Source organism: Chrysemys picta, chromosome 22 (assembly GCF_011386835.1).
Source record: "Chrysemys picta bellii isolate R12L10 chromosome 22, ASM1138683v2, whole genome shotgun sequence".
Lineage (NCBI taxonomy): Eukaryota > Metazoa > Chordata > Testudines > Emydidae > Chrysemys > Chrysemys picta.
In genome coordinates this window covers 22,022,139-22,038,057 of record NC_088812.1, presented here as the reverse complement: position 1 = coordinate 22,038,057, position 15,919 = coordinate 22,022,139, and the positions used below count along the sequence as shown (strand labels likewise).

General features: G+C 48.1%; 1 protein-coding gene across 1 annotated transcript in view; it reads right to left on the bottom strand.

Moving 5' to 3' along the window:
* Positions 1-1,988: 1,988 nt before the first annotated feature.
* LOC122174550 (putative adhesion G protein-coupled receptor E4P) overlaps positions 1,989-15,919 on the bottom strand; it is a 40,087-nt gene continuing 26,156 nt past the window's right edge. Inside the window, exons 8-13 of the mRNA XM_065576505.1 lie at positions 5,171-5,368; positions 4,398-4,633; positions 3,586-3,652; positions 2,715-2,806; positions 2,279-2,447; positions 1,989-2,162 (exon numbers count right to left, since the gene is read on the bottom strand). Coding sequence (XP_065432577.1) covers positions 2,022-2,162; positions 2,279-2,447; positions 2,715-2,806; positions 3,586-3,652; positions 4,398-4,633; positions 5,171-5,368 — 903 coding nt within the window. The 3' untranslated portion in view covers positions 1,989-2,021. The remainder of the gene's footprint in view (positions 2,163-2,278; positions 2,448-2,714; positions 2,807-3,585; positions 3,653-4,397; positions 4,634-5,170; positions 5,369-15,919) is intronic.

The window sequence follows — 15,919 nt, the reverse complement described above, 5'->3', positions numbered from 1 at the left end:
ACTGTCAGGGTGGTTAAACACTGGAATAAACTGCCCAGGGGAGGTTGTGGAATCTCCATCTCTGGAGATATTTAAGAGTAGGTTAGATAAATGTCTATCCAGGATGGTCTAGACAGTATTTGGTCCTGCCATGAGGGCAGGGGACTGGACTCAATGACCTCTCGAGGTCCCTTCCAGTCCTAGAATCTATGAATCTATGAAAGCCACTGGGCTGGGCCTTAGAAGGGCTGGATTCACCTCCCAGCTCTGCCCCAGACTTGCTGTGGGCAAGTCACTTTCTCTGTGCCTCAGTTTCCCCATCTGTAAAAGATCTCTACCCCACAGGGGGAGGCGCTGTGTACAGCTGTGCCACCTGAGGTAAGCACCGCCCAGAGCCCGCACCACTCCCTCCCTCCCACACCCCAACCTCTTGCCCCAGCCCTCATCCTCCTTCCAGAGCACGCACCCTCTGCCCCAGGTCAGAATCCCCTCCCACACCCTAACTCCCTTTGCCAGCTCTGAGTCCCCTCCTGCACTCCAAACCCCTCATCTCCAGCCCCAAGCCAGAGCCTGCACTCCTCACCCCCTCCCACACCCCAACCTCTTGCCCCAGCCCTCATCCAGGGACAAAGTTGTTCAGTTTTGTGCGATTAGAAAGTTGGCAACCCAACCGCATCCCCTACAGCATAGGTGCCAACTTTTCCCGGTGCCGGTGGGTTCTCAACCTCCTCCCAACCCCGGCCCCGCCCCGACTCCACCCCTGCATTGCCCCCTTCCACCCCTGCCCCACCCCCATTCCAACTCCTTTCCCAAAGTCCCCAGCTGTTTTGCGGGGGCGAGCACTGGGAGCTAGGGGGAGAAGTGGAGCTGCGGTGCACTCAGGAGAGGAGGTGGAGGCAGAGCAGAGGAGGAGGTGAGCTGGGGCGAGGAGCTGCAGTGCACCCACCAATATTTCCCCATGGGTGCTCCAGCCCCGGAGCACCCATGGAGTCGGTGCCTATGCCCTATAGCTAACAAGCCCCCGCCCCCACGTGGGTGAGATGAGTGGGCAGTGGCCTCCCCGCTCAGCATTTCCATTCTGCGCTAGCTTGGTTCTCACACAGCATTTAAGTGATGGCCAGGGAGGCTGGATTGACAGCCCCAGAGACTGACGGCTTCTGTCCCCAGAACAGCTCCGGCCTGGGCAGCATCAAGGTCCCCCCTCTTTTCCCTCTTCCTTCCCCAACCCACCCCTGGGTCTCGCTCTCACCCCTCTTGTGCCTCTTCAGTGCTGGGTACAGGAGCTCGTTGGTGACAGAAGCAGCTCTCTCCCACCCTCGCTGGCTGCCTCAGTGCCCTCTATAAGGGGGTGGCAGGGGAGGGGATGCACTGCATTCTTCTTCCCTGCCCTGAAGCTACTGGTAGGGGCTGTTGGGGGTGGGGGGCGGGAGACAGAGAACGTGGGCAGTCAGGATTTGGTTTATGGCCTATCAGCGCTTGGAACCACGCTGTCCCCTCCTCCTGCCCCCATACCAGGAGCTGCTGGCCATGGCTGCCCCCCACACCCACAGCCACCTGCTCTCCCTCTCCCCCTCTGTGCAGCCCTAGGCTGAGAGTGGGGCTGGCGGCTGCTCCCCAGAGCCTGCTGCAACCCCTGCTGGCTCTGAGCGTCTGTCACTATGTGCACTGCCAGCTGTGCCCGGGTCAGTCTCTGAGTCCCATTAATATAATTGCAGCCATTGGGGATGATCCGTCTGCACTGACAAGGATTCAATCTAAGGGGACAATCTGATCCACTCAGATCCTTACAAGAGCCAATGCCTCCCTAGTACACAGTGAGTGACCCCTGGAGCTCTCAGGAGAGCCAAGGGAAGGAAACACAGAGGTGCCAGGAAAGGACATTCTGTTCTGGTGCCTAAGACATCTAGGATACCCCTCGATAGTGACCGACTCTCACTAACACTTGCAGTGATGTTCCCAGCTGGCTCATAAACAATCCTGACTCATTCGGGGGGGCAACGTACCTTTACAGCAGTAATGAGACCCAGCTAGAGATGACTGTTTCACAGGCTGGTACTGGAACAGAGCACAGGACCTCTGACCATCTTGGTGGTGGGGAAAGCAGACATGGATAGATCGGATGTCTGAGATTTTGTGCTGGAAGTTTGGAATCCCTTGATCCATCTCCTGTACTCCTCTCTCACCTGGAGAGTGAGGGACACGGTCACTGCACTATGTAACTAACTTGGAGAAGATCAGACATGGCCACCACGAGGCCAGTGAAGGTGCTGGGTGGGCGCTGACGGGCCGTGGGCATTACCTGGCGATTGAGGAGACAGTGCACCAGGAAGATGAAGGCTCCCTGCAGGCTGTTGACAATGGTGAATAAATACGCCATGACCATGGCTGCTGGGCCGACTTGGAGGAGACCAAGACTCCATGTGCAGCCCAGAATGAAGAGCTGGGAGATGGCTTTAAAGGTCAGTAACCTGGTAAAGGCAGATGAAGAGATCGAGGTACAATAACCCTATGAAGAGCAATTGGGTCAGGAGGGTCTGGGCAGAGTGGAGTGGAGCTACCATCCCCTGTTTTCCTGTGTGGGACAGGGTTACTGTCAATGCGAACATACTGGGAATTCGTTCCTATGGATCCTAGATATGTTGTTCCCCTCCTGCAATCCCTCACACCCTCCCAGTGCCAAGGACCCTCCAAACCAAGACATCTGACCCTCCAAGACTGTTTTGTTGCCTTCTCACCTGTGGTCTCTGAGGGTGGACACATCTGCACTGAAGGAGGAGAGTCTGTTTCTGTGGGTCCACAGGGTCAGGGCAAAGAATGTTATATTTATCTGTGGGAACAGTGGGAAATATTTCCTGTAAAACCTCCCATCTTGGGCCGGTGACGCCAGCTGAGGTAGAGCATGATCCCAGGGGACCGATCTGAACACTGTAGAAATGGTGACAGCTCATTTCCAGGGGGAATCATCCCCTCTTCTGTAATATCCCCTGGCAGCTCTCGGTCCCTCCCCATGCATGGAACTGACAGCACAGCCAGGGCTGAGATGGATCAATGGGATCACAGAGGCCAGATGCTGCTCAGAGTTAAATATGGAGCCTCTCCAGTGGAGTCAGGAGTTATTTTAGGTTTACACTGGTGTAACTGAGAGCAGGCTCTGGCTCAGAGATTCCAGATCCTGCCTCTAGCATACTTCCTGCCACTTTCAGGCTATAACAAATTCCCCCCCGGCACCACCGCCAAATTCCCCAGGGGTAGGGAGGAATATGTAGGGACATTTGTTTCCCCACCTACAAAAAACACTGGAGAGTGTAGCCCTCTCCCTTCCTCGTGCCTTGGGTCATTAACTGGACTAGACCAAACTCTTGCTGTCTTCACTTGACAAAACTCCTACTGACGTCCATGGGAGCTGTGCCTTAGTAAAGGCTGTAGGCCTGAGGATACAGCACAGGGACTAATCCCGAGACTGACCACAGAAGATGAGCCAGGTGGGACCTAACTGGGTCTTCCCTTGTGTTTTATGGGCCACGTTCTCCTCCCTGGTTCACTGAAATCAATGGGTTCGCAGAGGTGAGAGGAGAATGGGGCCCTGTGGTTCTGTGAGGTACCCACCAGGATTATGGCACAGACTGGACCGAGGAAGCTCCAACGAAAGCCTCTCTCCAGGCTTAGCCAGCAGCTACAGGGAGGGAGGAAGAAGATGGTGACGTTAATGGGATTACTGCCCTTTTTCAGCCCTGGGGGCAGAGCAGGTGTGTCACAGGGCAGCTGGCTCTCAAAAGCGAGATGGATCTCAGCCTGCCTGTGACATGGCCGACTCTATTGCAAACAGCAGGCCAACAGCCCTCCCCATCTACCTCAGCATCTCCTGCTTCAGCCCCCACTTCCTCTTCCACCTCCTCAAATGACCCTTTCTGGTGGATGGGCGCAGTATTGCTGGAGGGCCAGACATGCAGCGGATGGACATTGGCCTAGCTGCACTGAAGGAAGTGGAGCTGCCCTGATTTACACCAGCTGAAGATCTAGCCTGGGGTGTCTAGAACACGCCACACCCTGTTTTAGTGAGTCGCTCACTTTAGAGAGGGGATCCTTGGGGATCTGCACACAGTAAGAAGATGCATTTGTTTCCTACCCACCCGCCCCACAAACCCAGCCTGCAACCTGGGAGTCAAGCTGGGATCTTTCTGGCTTGTTCTTCCACATCATCAGTGGGGTGAGGAGTGTAGATGTCTGACAGGTGGGCAACTCAAGTGCAGCCCTCGGGGCAGCTTAGTGTCCCTGGGGATGGGAAGGGTTCCAGGGGGACATTCAGCTCCCAGGCAGGGTGAGCCGGGAAATCTAGGTTCAAGTCAGACCTGAGGTGAGCTGGACAACCGCATGGAAGCCATATCCCAGCTCCCCTTTGGGATGGGCGCTGCACATACTGTTTGGAAGTTCTGTAGCCGTCAGGATTCACCGCTGCAGAAATAGCCACCACCAGGGCTGGGAAGCCGTAGCAGAACAGGTACATGAATCTCTTCTTGAACCGGCTGGCGCTGGTGTAATTCACGACCTTCTGGTTCCTGACGGTGAGGAAGAGGTGCAGCCCCTCCAGGAACATCCAGCTGAAGCAGGCCAGGAAGAGGTAGTGTAGGAGGCCAGCAATGACAGCACACGCCACCTGGGGGAGACAGAGAGCCCAGGGACACTGTGGTGGGGAAGGGAAATGCTGAGTATGGGGGAGACCTGCCTGGGAGTGACACCAGGATTCTTGTTAGCAGAGCTCTCCAGTTATAGCGCTCCATGACCCAGGGACGGCAGATTCCTTGATCTATGGAGGGTCCTGCGGGTTCACATTGCAGATGCAGGAAGGGAGCAGAGATTAGTGATTAGATCAGGGGAGCAGGGCTCAGGGGATCCAGATTCTGTTCCCAGCTCTGCCACAGAGTCCCTGGGTGACCACTGGCAAGTCACGCAGGAGAGGAATCGAGGCACAGGGAGACTGTGACATAGGGACAGAACTGGCTGAACTCCAGGGGTTTGGGACACTCAGACCACTGTTCCCAGTGTGAAGGCACCTAACAGGGTGGCAACATCCCCCTGGGAATCCCCCATGTCCTGCACAGCGCAGAATCCAGGCAGTACAAAGGGGTTCAAAGCCACACACCCCAGCCCTGCTGTGATTGGAGGAACAGAGCAGGAGAGAATCAGGCCATACCTGACTGCCGGTGGGGGTCACCTGGGTGAGGAAAAGCAGGTCGGCCAGGAAGAGGCAGAGGCAGAGCTGCAGGTGGAGGGAGGTGCTGATGTTGCGGATGGAGTGGCACAGGAGGAAGGTGAGGATGGTGAGGAAGAGGCACAGCAGGGAGAGGGTCAGTCCCATGTAGGTGACGATATTGAAACTGAGAGTCGCTTCCTGGGGACAGGAAAGGAAAAGCTTGGGAGCGAGTAGTCCGGGGGTTTAGGTGCCACATCCCATGTGTTTGCAGGGGGCATTGGGCATCACAGCCTCTCCCAGTTGAGGGGGCAGCAGTGCTCTCAGAGTGGTAGCCCTTTACAAAGGGGGTCCACTGAGGCTGATTCGGGGCCCCACTGGGATCTGAAGCTAACTGGGATGAAAATCTTTTGTCCTTCCTTCTTTGCTCCTGTTCCCCCATCCCTCCATAACAGATGCCAGGGAACAACATTGTCAGAAGCCCACAGCTTTCTAAGCTGTCTCTATGCTGCATCCGGCAGCTGCTCAGAAATGTCTGGCAGGGCAGGGATAGATCCCCGATCCTGCTGCCTGAAAAACTCAGGTCACTGACAGATGAGCTGAGGAGAATCCCCATTAACTGTTAGCAGTATAGCACCTCTGATGAGACACAGACAAACACCACTAGAGGGTGCACCCCCCCTCCACAGCAGTGGAGGGTACAGATCTTTTCTGAAGAGTACCTACATGTCTCCCTCTCCCGCAACCCAGTGAGACTCCTAACCCAGCACAGCAGCACGCAGGGGCTCTGGGGCACACAGGGGCACTAGTCTGCAGGGCACATTCAAGGGGCGGAGCCTCTCAGCTCCAGTGAAAACTCGCATTCCCGTCTCCGCACGTGGACATCAAAATGTCAAAGGTTGAATTAAAGAAAGAGCAAAACTGCTGCTTCCGCCGCTCCACTTTCCTTGCAGAGAGACCCAGGGCAGAAAGTGAGTTCTGCAGGTACTGCAGGGCGACCGACATTGGTGTTTGCCTTATACAGGGGCCTGATCCTGACACCCCTCATTGATTGAATAAAGCTTTTATACCAGACGTGTCCAGGACCTGTACGATGGTGCTGTTGCCACAGCGCGAGGTTCATGTGGCGAAAGGGAACAGTTTCTAGTAACAGCTGGGATACATCAAGGCTTGGGACTAAGCCCCTTTTTGTTCACGCTGGTGCTGGATGAATTGATAGAAAACAGCCAGAGAGTGGCCCCTGGCACATGCCTTTTGCAGATGACGTAGTGCTCCTGGGGGAGAGGAAAGAGGAAGTGAAAGAAGATGCAGAGAGACATGCAGGTGCATACTGGAAAGAAATGGCCTGAAAATCAGCAGAAGAAATCAGAGTGTATGGTCTGTAGATTCAATGCTCTCCTGCAGGAAGACAATGGGCATGTAAGTCTGGGGCCAGCCACGAGCAAAGCTACAAAAATTTTAGAAGGTTCAATATCGATTTGCAACCCCCCAAAAAGATTATACCGTGATAAGTAACAGTCAGCATGGATTTGTCAAGAACAAATCCTGTCAAATCAACCTGATAGCTTTCTTTGGCAGGGTAACAAGCCTTGTGGATAGGGGTCATAATGGATCACAAGCTAAATATGAGTCAACAGTGTAATGCTGTTGCAAAAAAAGCAAACATTGTTCTGGGATGTATTAGCAGGAGTGTTGTAAGCAAGACATGAGAAGTAATTCTTCCACTCTACTCCACTCTGATTAGGCCTGAACTGGAGTATTGTGTCTAGTTCTGGCACCACATTTCAGGAAGGAATGTGGACAAGTTGGATAAGTTGGAGAAAGTCCAGAGAAGAGTGACAAAAATGATTAACGGTCTAGAAAACATGACCTATGAGGGAAGATTGAAAAAATTGAGTTTGTTTAATCTGAAAAAGAGAAGACTGAGAAGAGACATGATAAAAGTTTTCAAGTAGATAAAGGGTTGTTACAAGGAGGAAGGAGAATTGTTCTCCTTAACATCTGACGATAGGACAAGAAGCAATGGGCTTAAATTGCAGCAAGGGCAGTTTAAATTGGACATTAGGAAAAGCTTCCTGTCAGGATAGTTAAGAACTGGAATAAATTGCCTAGGGAGGTTCTGGAATCTCTAGCATTGGAGATTTTTAAGAGCAGGTTGGACAAACACCTGTAGGGGTGGTTTAGATAATACTTAGTCCTGCCATGAGTGCAGGGAACTGGACTAGATGGCCTCTCAAGGTCCCTTCTGTTCCTACAATTTGATGATAGTAAAGGAAAACAATGAACTCAACAACAAACTTATTAGCAGACTGGGAAAGGCCTGGAGTAAAGGGAGAGAAGTGAGGGAGTGCTCTGCGATAGGAAACAGAAAAGTAAGATCTAGAAGACGGTGATCAGGCCTGCACTTTTGTATGGCTCTGAAAGCCAGGGACTGAGAAAGAGGCAGGAGCTATTCATGAAGACAAAGGAAGTGAAAATGTTAAGATGGATGCTTGGAGTTACAAGGACGGACCATATTCAAAATGAGGGAATTAGGGCAAGAGTGAAAGTAGGACCAATGATAGAAAAGCTGAGGGAACCTGGCTCAGATGCTGTGGGAGTGTGACAAGAAAGTCTGAAGAACAAACAGGAAACAAGGTGCTAAACTTAGATGCAGAAGATAAGAGGAGTGGGAGACCCCAAACTAGATGGTGTCAAGTATCGGGGTTAGTCTGTATCCACAAACACAACAAGGAGTCCGGTGGCATCTTAAAGACTAACAGATTTATTTGGGCATAAGCTTTTGTGGGTAAAAAACCTCACTTCTTCAGATGCATGGAGTGGAAATTACAGATGAAGTTATTTTATAGAACTGTATGGTGACTTGCCTGCCTGGTGCGAAGGTTGCAGATCTCTCGAGTCATCTAGATAAACGTATGTGTAGTGCTGGGGGGAGCCGGTGGTCATGTTACATGTAGGTACCAATGACATAGGGAAGGGTAGGAGACACGTCCTGGAGGCCAAATTTAGGCTGCTAATAAAGAGACTGAAATCCAGGACCTCTATGGTGGCATTCTCAGAAATGCTTCCAGTTCCACGTGCAGGGCCAGGTAGGCAGGCAGAGCTTCAGAGTCTCAATGCGTGGATGAGATGATGGTGTAGGGAGGAGGGGTTTAGATTTATTAGGAACCGGGGAAACTTTTGGGATAGGGGGAGCCTATATAGGAAGGATGGGCTCCACCTAAACCAAAGTGGCTCCAGACTGCTGGCACTTAACATTAAAAAGGTTGCAGAGCAGTTTTTAAACTAAGAGATGGGGGAAAACTGATTGTTGTAGAGGAGCACGTGGATCGGACAGAGACTTCTCTTAGAGGAGATTCTATTGATAGAGATTCTCTAGGTTTTAGTCAGGAGGAGAGGATGGAGGAGGATAAAGTAGGGGCCAGATCATACGAGAAACATTCACATAAAAAAGAATCTGACACATCAGAAAACAGGTTTTTAAAGTGCTTGTACACAAATGCTAGAAGTCTAAATAATAAGATGGGTGAACTAGAGTGCCTTGTGATAAAGGAGGATATTGATATAATAGGCATCACAGAAACCTGGTGGAGTGAGGACAATCAGTGGGACACAATCATTCTGGGGTACAAAATATATCAGAAGGACAGAACAGGGTGTGTGGGGGAGGAGGGGAAGGGGAAGTGGCACTATATGTGAAAGAAAATGTAGAATCAAATGAAGTAAAAATCTTAAATGAATCCACATGTTCCATAGAATCTCTATGGATAGTAATTCCATGCTCTAAAAGGAATATAACAGTAGGGATCTATTATCGACCACCTGACCAGGACAGTGATAGTGACGATGAAATGCTAAGGGAGATTAGAGAGGCTATCAAAGTAAAGAACTCAGTAATAGTGGGGGATTTCAATTATCCCCATATTGACTGGGTACATGTCAGCTCAGGACGAAATGCAGAGATAAAATTTCTTGATAGTTTAAATGACGGCTTCTTGGAGCAGCTGGTACAGGAACCCACAAGGGTTCCCACAATTGTCAATTTAGTCCTGAGTGGAGCGCAGGATCTGCTCCAAGAGGTAACTATAACAGGACTGCTTGGAAATAGTGACCATAATATAATAACTTTTAACATTCCTGTGGAGGGAAGAACATCTCAATGGCTCAATACTGTGGCATTTAATTTTAGAAAGGGGAACTATGCAAAAATGAGGGGGTTAGTTAAACAGAAATTAAAAGGTAAAGTGACTAGAGTGAAATCCCTGCAAGCTGCATGGACACTTTTCAAAGACACCATAATAGAGGCCCAACTTCAATGTATACCCCAAAATAAAAAACACAGTAAAGGAACTAAAAAAGAGCCACTGTGGCTTAACAACCATGTAAAAGAAGCAGTGAGAGATAAAAAGGCATCTTTTAAAAAGTGGAAGTCAAATCCTAGTGAGGTAAATAGAAAGGAGCATAAACACTGCCAAATTAAGTGTAAAAATGTAATAAGAAAAGCCAAAAAGGAGTTTGAAGAACAGCTAGCCAAAGACTCAAAAGGTAATAACAAAATGTGTTTTAAGTACATCAGAAGCAGGAAGCCTGCTAAACAACCAGTGGGGATCGAGATAAAAAAGGAGCACTTAAAGATGATAAAGTCATTGTGGAGAAACTAAATGAATTCTTTGCTTCAGAGTTCACTGCTGAGGATGTTAGGGAGATTCCCAAACCTGAGCCGTCTTTTGCAGGTGACAAATCTGAGGAATTGTCACAGATTGAGGTGTCACTAGAGGAGGGTTTGGAATTAATTGATAAACTTAACAGTAACAAGTCACCGGGACTAGATGGCATTCACCAGTTCTGAAAGAACTCAAATGTGACATTGCGGAACTATTAACTATGGTTTGTAACCTGTCCTTTAAATCAGCTACTGTACCCAGTGACTAGAAGATAGCTAATGCAACGCCAATATTTAAAAAGGGCCCTAGAGGTGATCCCGGCAATTACAGACCGGTAAGTCTAACAACAGTACTGGGCAAATTAGTTGAAACAATAGTAAAGAATAAAATTTTCAGACACATAGAAGAACATAAATTGTTGGGCAAAAGTCAACATGGTTTCTGTAAAGGGAAATCATGTTTTACTAATTTATTGGATTTCTTTGAAGGGATCAACAAACATGTGGAAAAGGGGGATCCAGTGGACATAGTGTACTTAGATTTCCAGAAAGCCTTTGTCATAACTAAAAGGCAAGGGTAACAGGCCTCCTGTGTACAATACTATAATCCCTCCTGGCCATAGACACCAAAATTCTTTTACCTGTAAAGGGTTAAGAAGCTCGGGTAACCTGGCTGACACCTGGCCCAAAGGACCAATAAGGGGACAAGATACTGTCAAAGCTTGGTGCAGGGAAGACTTTTGTTTGTGCTCTTTGTTTGGGAAGTTGTTCACTCTTGGGACTAAGAGGGACCAGACATCAATCCATGCTCTCCAAATCTTCTGAACAAGTCTCTCATATTTCAAACTTGTAAGTAACAGCCAGGCAAGGCGTGTTAGTTTTATCTTTGTTTTCTCAACTTGTAAATGTTCCTTTTGCTAGACTGTTTATCTCTGTTTGCTGTAACTTTGAACCTAAGGCTAAAGGGGGGTCCTCTGGGCTCCTTGAATTTGATTACCCTGTAAAGTTATTTTTCATCCTGATTTTACAGAGATGATTTTTCCCTTTTCTTTAATTAAAAGCCTTTTTTTAAGAACCTGATTGATTTTTCCTTGTTTTAAGATCCAAGGGGTTGGATTTGGACTCACCAGGAACTGGTGGGGGAAAGGAGGGGGCGATGGTTAAATTCTCCTTGTGTTAAGATCCCAGGGTTTGGATCGGTGTTCACCAGGAAATTGGTGAAGAAGTCTCTCAAGGCTACCCAGGGAAGGGAATTAGCACTTTGGGAGTGGTGGCAGCAAAAGCAGATCTAAGCTGGTAGAGAAGCTTAGAGGTTTTCATGCAGGTCCCTACATCTGTACCCTAAAGTTCAGAATGGGGAAGGAACCTTGACAGCCTTTGACAAAGTCCCTCACCAAAGGCTCTTACGTAAATTAAGTTGTCATGGGATAAGAGGGAAGATCCTCTCATGGATTGAGAACTGGTTAAAAGACAGGGAACACAGGGTAGGAATAAATGGTAAATTTTCAGAATGGAGAGGGGTAACTAGTGGTGTTCCCCAAGGGTCAGTCCTAGGACCAATTCTATTCAACTTATTCATAAATGATCTGGAGAAAGGGGTAAACAGTGAGGTGGCAAAGTTTGCAGATGATACTGAACTGCTCAAGATAGTTAAGACGGAGAATATATTATTGCCCTTATATAAATCCATGGTACGCCCACATCTTGAATACTGCGTACAGATGTGGTCTCCTCATCTCCAAAAAGATATACTGGCATTAGAAAAGGTTCAGAGAAGGGCAACCAAAATGATTAGGGGTTTGGAACGGGTTCCATATGAGGAGAGATTAAATAGGCTAAGACTTTTCAGCTTGGAAAAGAGGAGACTAAGGGGGGATATAATAGAGGTATATAAAATCATGAGTGGTGTGGAGAAAGTGAATAAGGAAAAGTTATTTACTTGTTCCCATAATATAAGAACTAGGGGCCACCAAATGAAATTAATGGGCAGCAGGTTTAAAACAAATAAAAGGAAGTTTTTCTTCATACAGCGCACAGTCAACCTGTGGAACTCCTTGCCTGAGGAGGTTTTGAAGGCTAGGAATATAACAGGGTTTAAAAAAGAACTAGATAAATTCATGGAGGTTAAGTCCATTAATGGCTATTAGCCAGGATGGGTAAGGAATGGTGTCCCTAGCCTCTGTTTGTCAGAGGGTGGAGATGGATGGCAGGAGAGAGATCACTTGATCATTACCTGTTAGGTTCACTCCCTCTGGGGCACCTGGAATTGGCCACAGTAGGTAGACAGGATATTGGGCTGGATGGACCTTTGGTCTGACCCAGTATGGCCATTCTTATGTTCTTGTGTTCTTAAGGGGCAAACCCAGATCTGGAGCTAGGGGTAAATTCAGGCCAATGCTCTGAGAGTCGAGGGAGAGCTGCACTGGGGGATGCAATCAGAGGGTGTGTGTGATGCATGTGCTCCTGTGTATGTGGGCATGTTTGCATGCATGTTCCTTCGTGTGTGCATGGGCATACATGGGTATGTGTGTTCTGGTGGGTGCATCTGTGTTTACCTGTTGGCATGTGCGTGTGTGTTCCCATGTGCATGCATGTTTACATATGTGTTCAGGGTCTCTTGTGTTCTGTGCATGCACGTCTGAGTATGTGTGTGCGGTTGTGTGCGTTGCCCTCCTGTGGCACAGGTCACGGACGGATAAAGGATCGACAGCAGTGCAAACCAGCAGAGTTGCTCTTTGGTGCGGGTGCTGGGGAGGGGGTTGGGCCATGCTGCTACTCAAGGATGGGGGCTCTACCCCAGCTGTGTGATCTGACCCCGTTCCTGTCCCACTCTGGCTGATCACACACTCCCCTCTGAGACTTACAGGTTCAGTCGGGCTGGCCCCACGGCCCAGGCTGGGGGTGGTGAGGTAGGATGGATGGAGGCTCCTGGCGGGAGGAGGAGGAGGAGAAACACATTGTTAAAGATGGGGTGAAGGTGGGTTAGCTGGTTTCTATCCCTCCTGGGCGCACAGGGGATGGGAGTGGGCTGTCCACAGTCTGAGGCAGCCGGGGCCGAAATGGACAAGGAGGCAATAAACTTAAAACAAACAAAAAAAGCCACATCAGGAAGGTTTTTAACGCCCCAGAACCATGGGATCCTTACTGGACCTGTGGGAAAAAAGCATGTTTAGCCCCCCAGCAAAAATAAATATAGATCTGTCCCCGCCCTCCCCACCCCAGTGCATTTGGAAATACAACATAAGCCGAGAGAAAGAGAGAAAAACATGGATTAGAAAGAATCAAGTCTGGCTTTTTTAAGAACATAAGAACGGCCATACTGGGTCAGACCAAAGGTCCATCTAGCCCAGTATCCTGTCTATGGACAGTCGCCAATGCCACGTGCCCCAGCGGGAGGGAACCTAACAGGTAATGATCATGTGATCTATGTCCTGCCATCCATCTCCACCCTCTGACAAACAGAACTAGGGACACCATTCCTTACCAATCCTGGCTAATAGCCATTAATGGACTTTACCTCCATGAATTTATCTAGTTCTCTTTTAAATGCTGTTATAGTCCTAGCCTTCACAATCTCCTCAGGCAAGGAGTTCCACAAGTTGACTGTGTGCTGTGTGAAGAAGAACTTCCTTTTATTTGTTTTAAACCTGCTGCCCATTAATTTCATTTGGTGGCCCCTAGTTCTTGTATTATGGGAACAAGTAAATTACTTTTCCTTATTTACTTTCTCCACATCACTCATGATTTTATATACCTCTATCATATCCCCCCTTAGTCTCCTCTTTTATTTATTTATTTACTTTTGCTGTTGTTTCTTGTGCAATTATCAATTTGTTAATTTACTGGCTTCCTACTGCTGCCTCTGACAGCCCCAATGCTCATTAGAAAAATCTCGTTTTCTCCCTGCCGTTCCTGGTACTTACGTTAAACTAGAAACCTCCACAAAAGGCCGAGATAGTCAAATTAATATATATATATATATATATATATATATATATATATATATATATATATATATAAAATCGATTACATCCCCGTCCCTTCTGGCAATAACAGATCGAGTTAAAGACCATGAGTGTAGCTTTTGCTAAATTTAATTTCTTTTAATAGGCAGGAAAAAAATAAGAATTTTTAAAAATAAGAATCCAAACCCTGGATTTATCGGGAAAAAATAAAGGAATGCAAAAAGAATAAAAAGAAATAACAAAATTCCATATTAAAGTGGTTAGTAAAAACAAACAAAAAACAAACAAACGTACCCAACAGATTACTATTGCTAGTGTTGAAAAGCTGGGTTTTTATATATAGAGAGAGAGAGAGAGAGAGAGAGAGAAATATATAAATAAACAAATCGGGGTTGTGTTTTTTAGTTGTGTGTCGTCTCGTTAGCAGAGCGTTCCAGGGGTTAACAGAGAAACAAGCCGGGAGGAATGAGACAAAGTCAAAGAAAATGAAAGTGGGCACTTTAAACTGGGCTTTTACTAAAAGAACCCAAGAGGTTGAGGAGCTCCTGCCTGGGGTGTGGGAAAGAATTCTGAATCGGCACCATGGTAAAGCAGATGCTTCACTTTGAGCATGTGCTTCTGTTCTAATGTTTGAAGTCTCCTTGTGTACTAATGATCATTAATAATAAATATTATTATTTCATTAATAGTAGTAAGGCCTGTGAGGATGGTGAAAGGATTCACAAACCTGCCCTGTAGTGACAGACTCCAGGAGCTCAGTTGGATTAGCAGAGACAGGGAAGGGGTGACTGGGTCAGTCTATAGGGACTGTGATCATGGGCTCTTCAGTCTAGCAGCCAAAGAGCCGGAAGCGAGACCGTCACACTGGAAATCGGCAGGGAGGGTAAATTAACCCCAGGACAGCTTCCCCGGGGGCGTGGTGGATTCTCAGCACTGGCCCTTTCCAAATGGAGCTGGGACGTTCTGCTCTGAATGGAGCAGGAATTAATCCAGGGAGGGTGGGGGCCTGATTTCTCTTCTCCCCCTGGCTCTAACATGGGCAGAACAGGCCCTCGCCCTCCCTGGATTAATTCCAACACTCCCCTCTTGCTCCCCCTGCTCTGGCCCCCACAGCCAAATCCCACCCTGCAAGTGCACCTGATGGGGGGCAGGGAAGGGCTGCAGGGCAGAAGGCTCCTGTGCTGTTGTGGAGCGCAGCCCAGCCCCCCTTACCCAACTTCCTGGCCAGGCACATTGGTTGCTGCCAGTGGTTTCCCCAGGAATTGAAATTAGGGGGGAATGTTCGAATTTACAGGAGTGTGTGTGTGTCAGGGCCGATGAGGGGTGAGACTGTGAGGGTGAAGGTGGGCTGTATGGCACCATAGTAACAACTGAAAACTGTTTCATGAGCATTTTATTAGATTTAACTCATGTTTTAAAATCATCACACAAATTAAAGTTGGCTCCTCAAGCCTTCTATGAAGCACTATGTCTACATCCTTCTTGGTTTCTTGTTATAATTTTGCACAACTCTGTTAATGAACTTCTTGAATCCAATGCATTCATCTTTGGTGGCTTCTCATGTGTTCGGTACTTCCATTCCTTCAATTGATATGCTCATTAGTTCATTCACATGATCAGGCAGAAGGCGACTTCTTTCAGAACATGAAATTTTATTCAATGATGAAAAAGAACACTCAACTGAAGCTGTTGTGACTGGGAGTAGCAAGAGATGAATTCCTACTTCTTTCAGCCCAGGAAACAGAACACAAAGATCGGGTTGAGCCACTAATGATGATAAAATAGAAGTGACGTCAAATCTTCATTCATTCATTGAATGATATTCCACTCTGTGTTCAAATTCTTTATTCTGTCCTGAGCACATGGCAGCCCCCTTGCTGGTAGTGCCTCACTCTGCACAACTGTCAGTGTTTTATAGGACAGGCAGCTGTAAGAGCTATGTAGAGGTTGCGTAGAATCTAGAAGTCGCTGTCGTAGATTTTTAAGAATCAAGTCTGTGTACTTTTTCAGTTGTCTTAACAAACACTTCTTGTCCTCTTCACTTAAGGATTTAATATAAATGGCTTCATTAGTCAACTTCTGGACTGAAGTCTTTGCTTCTTCCAGTACTTTTTCAATGGATAG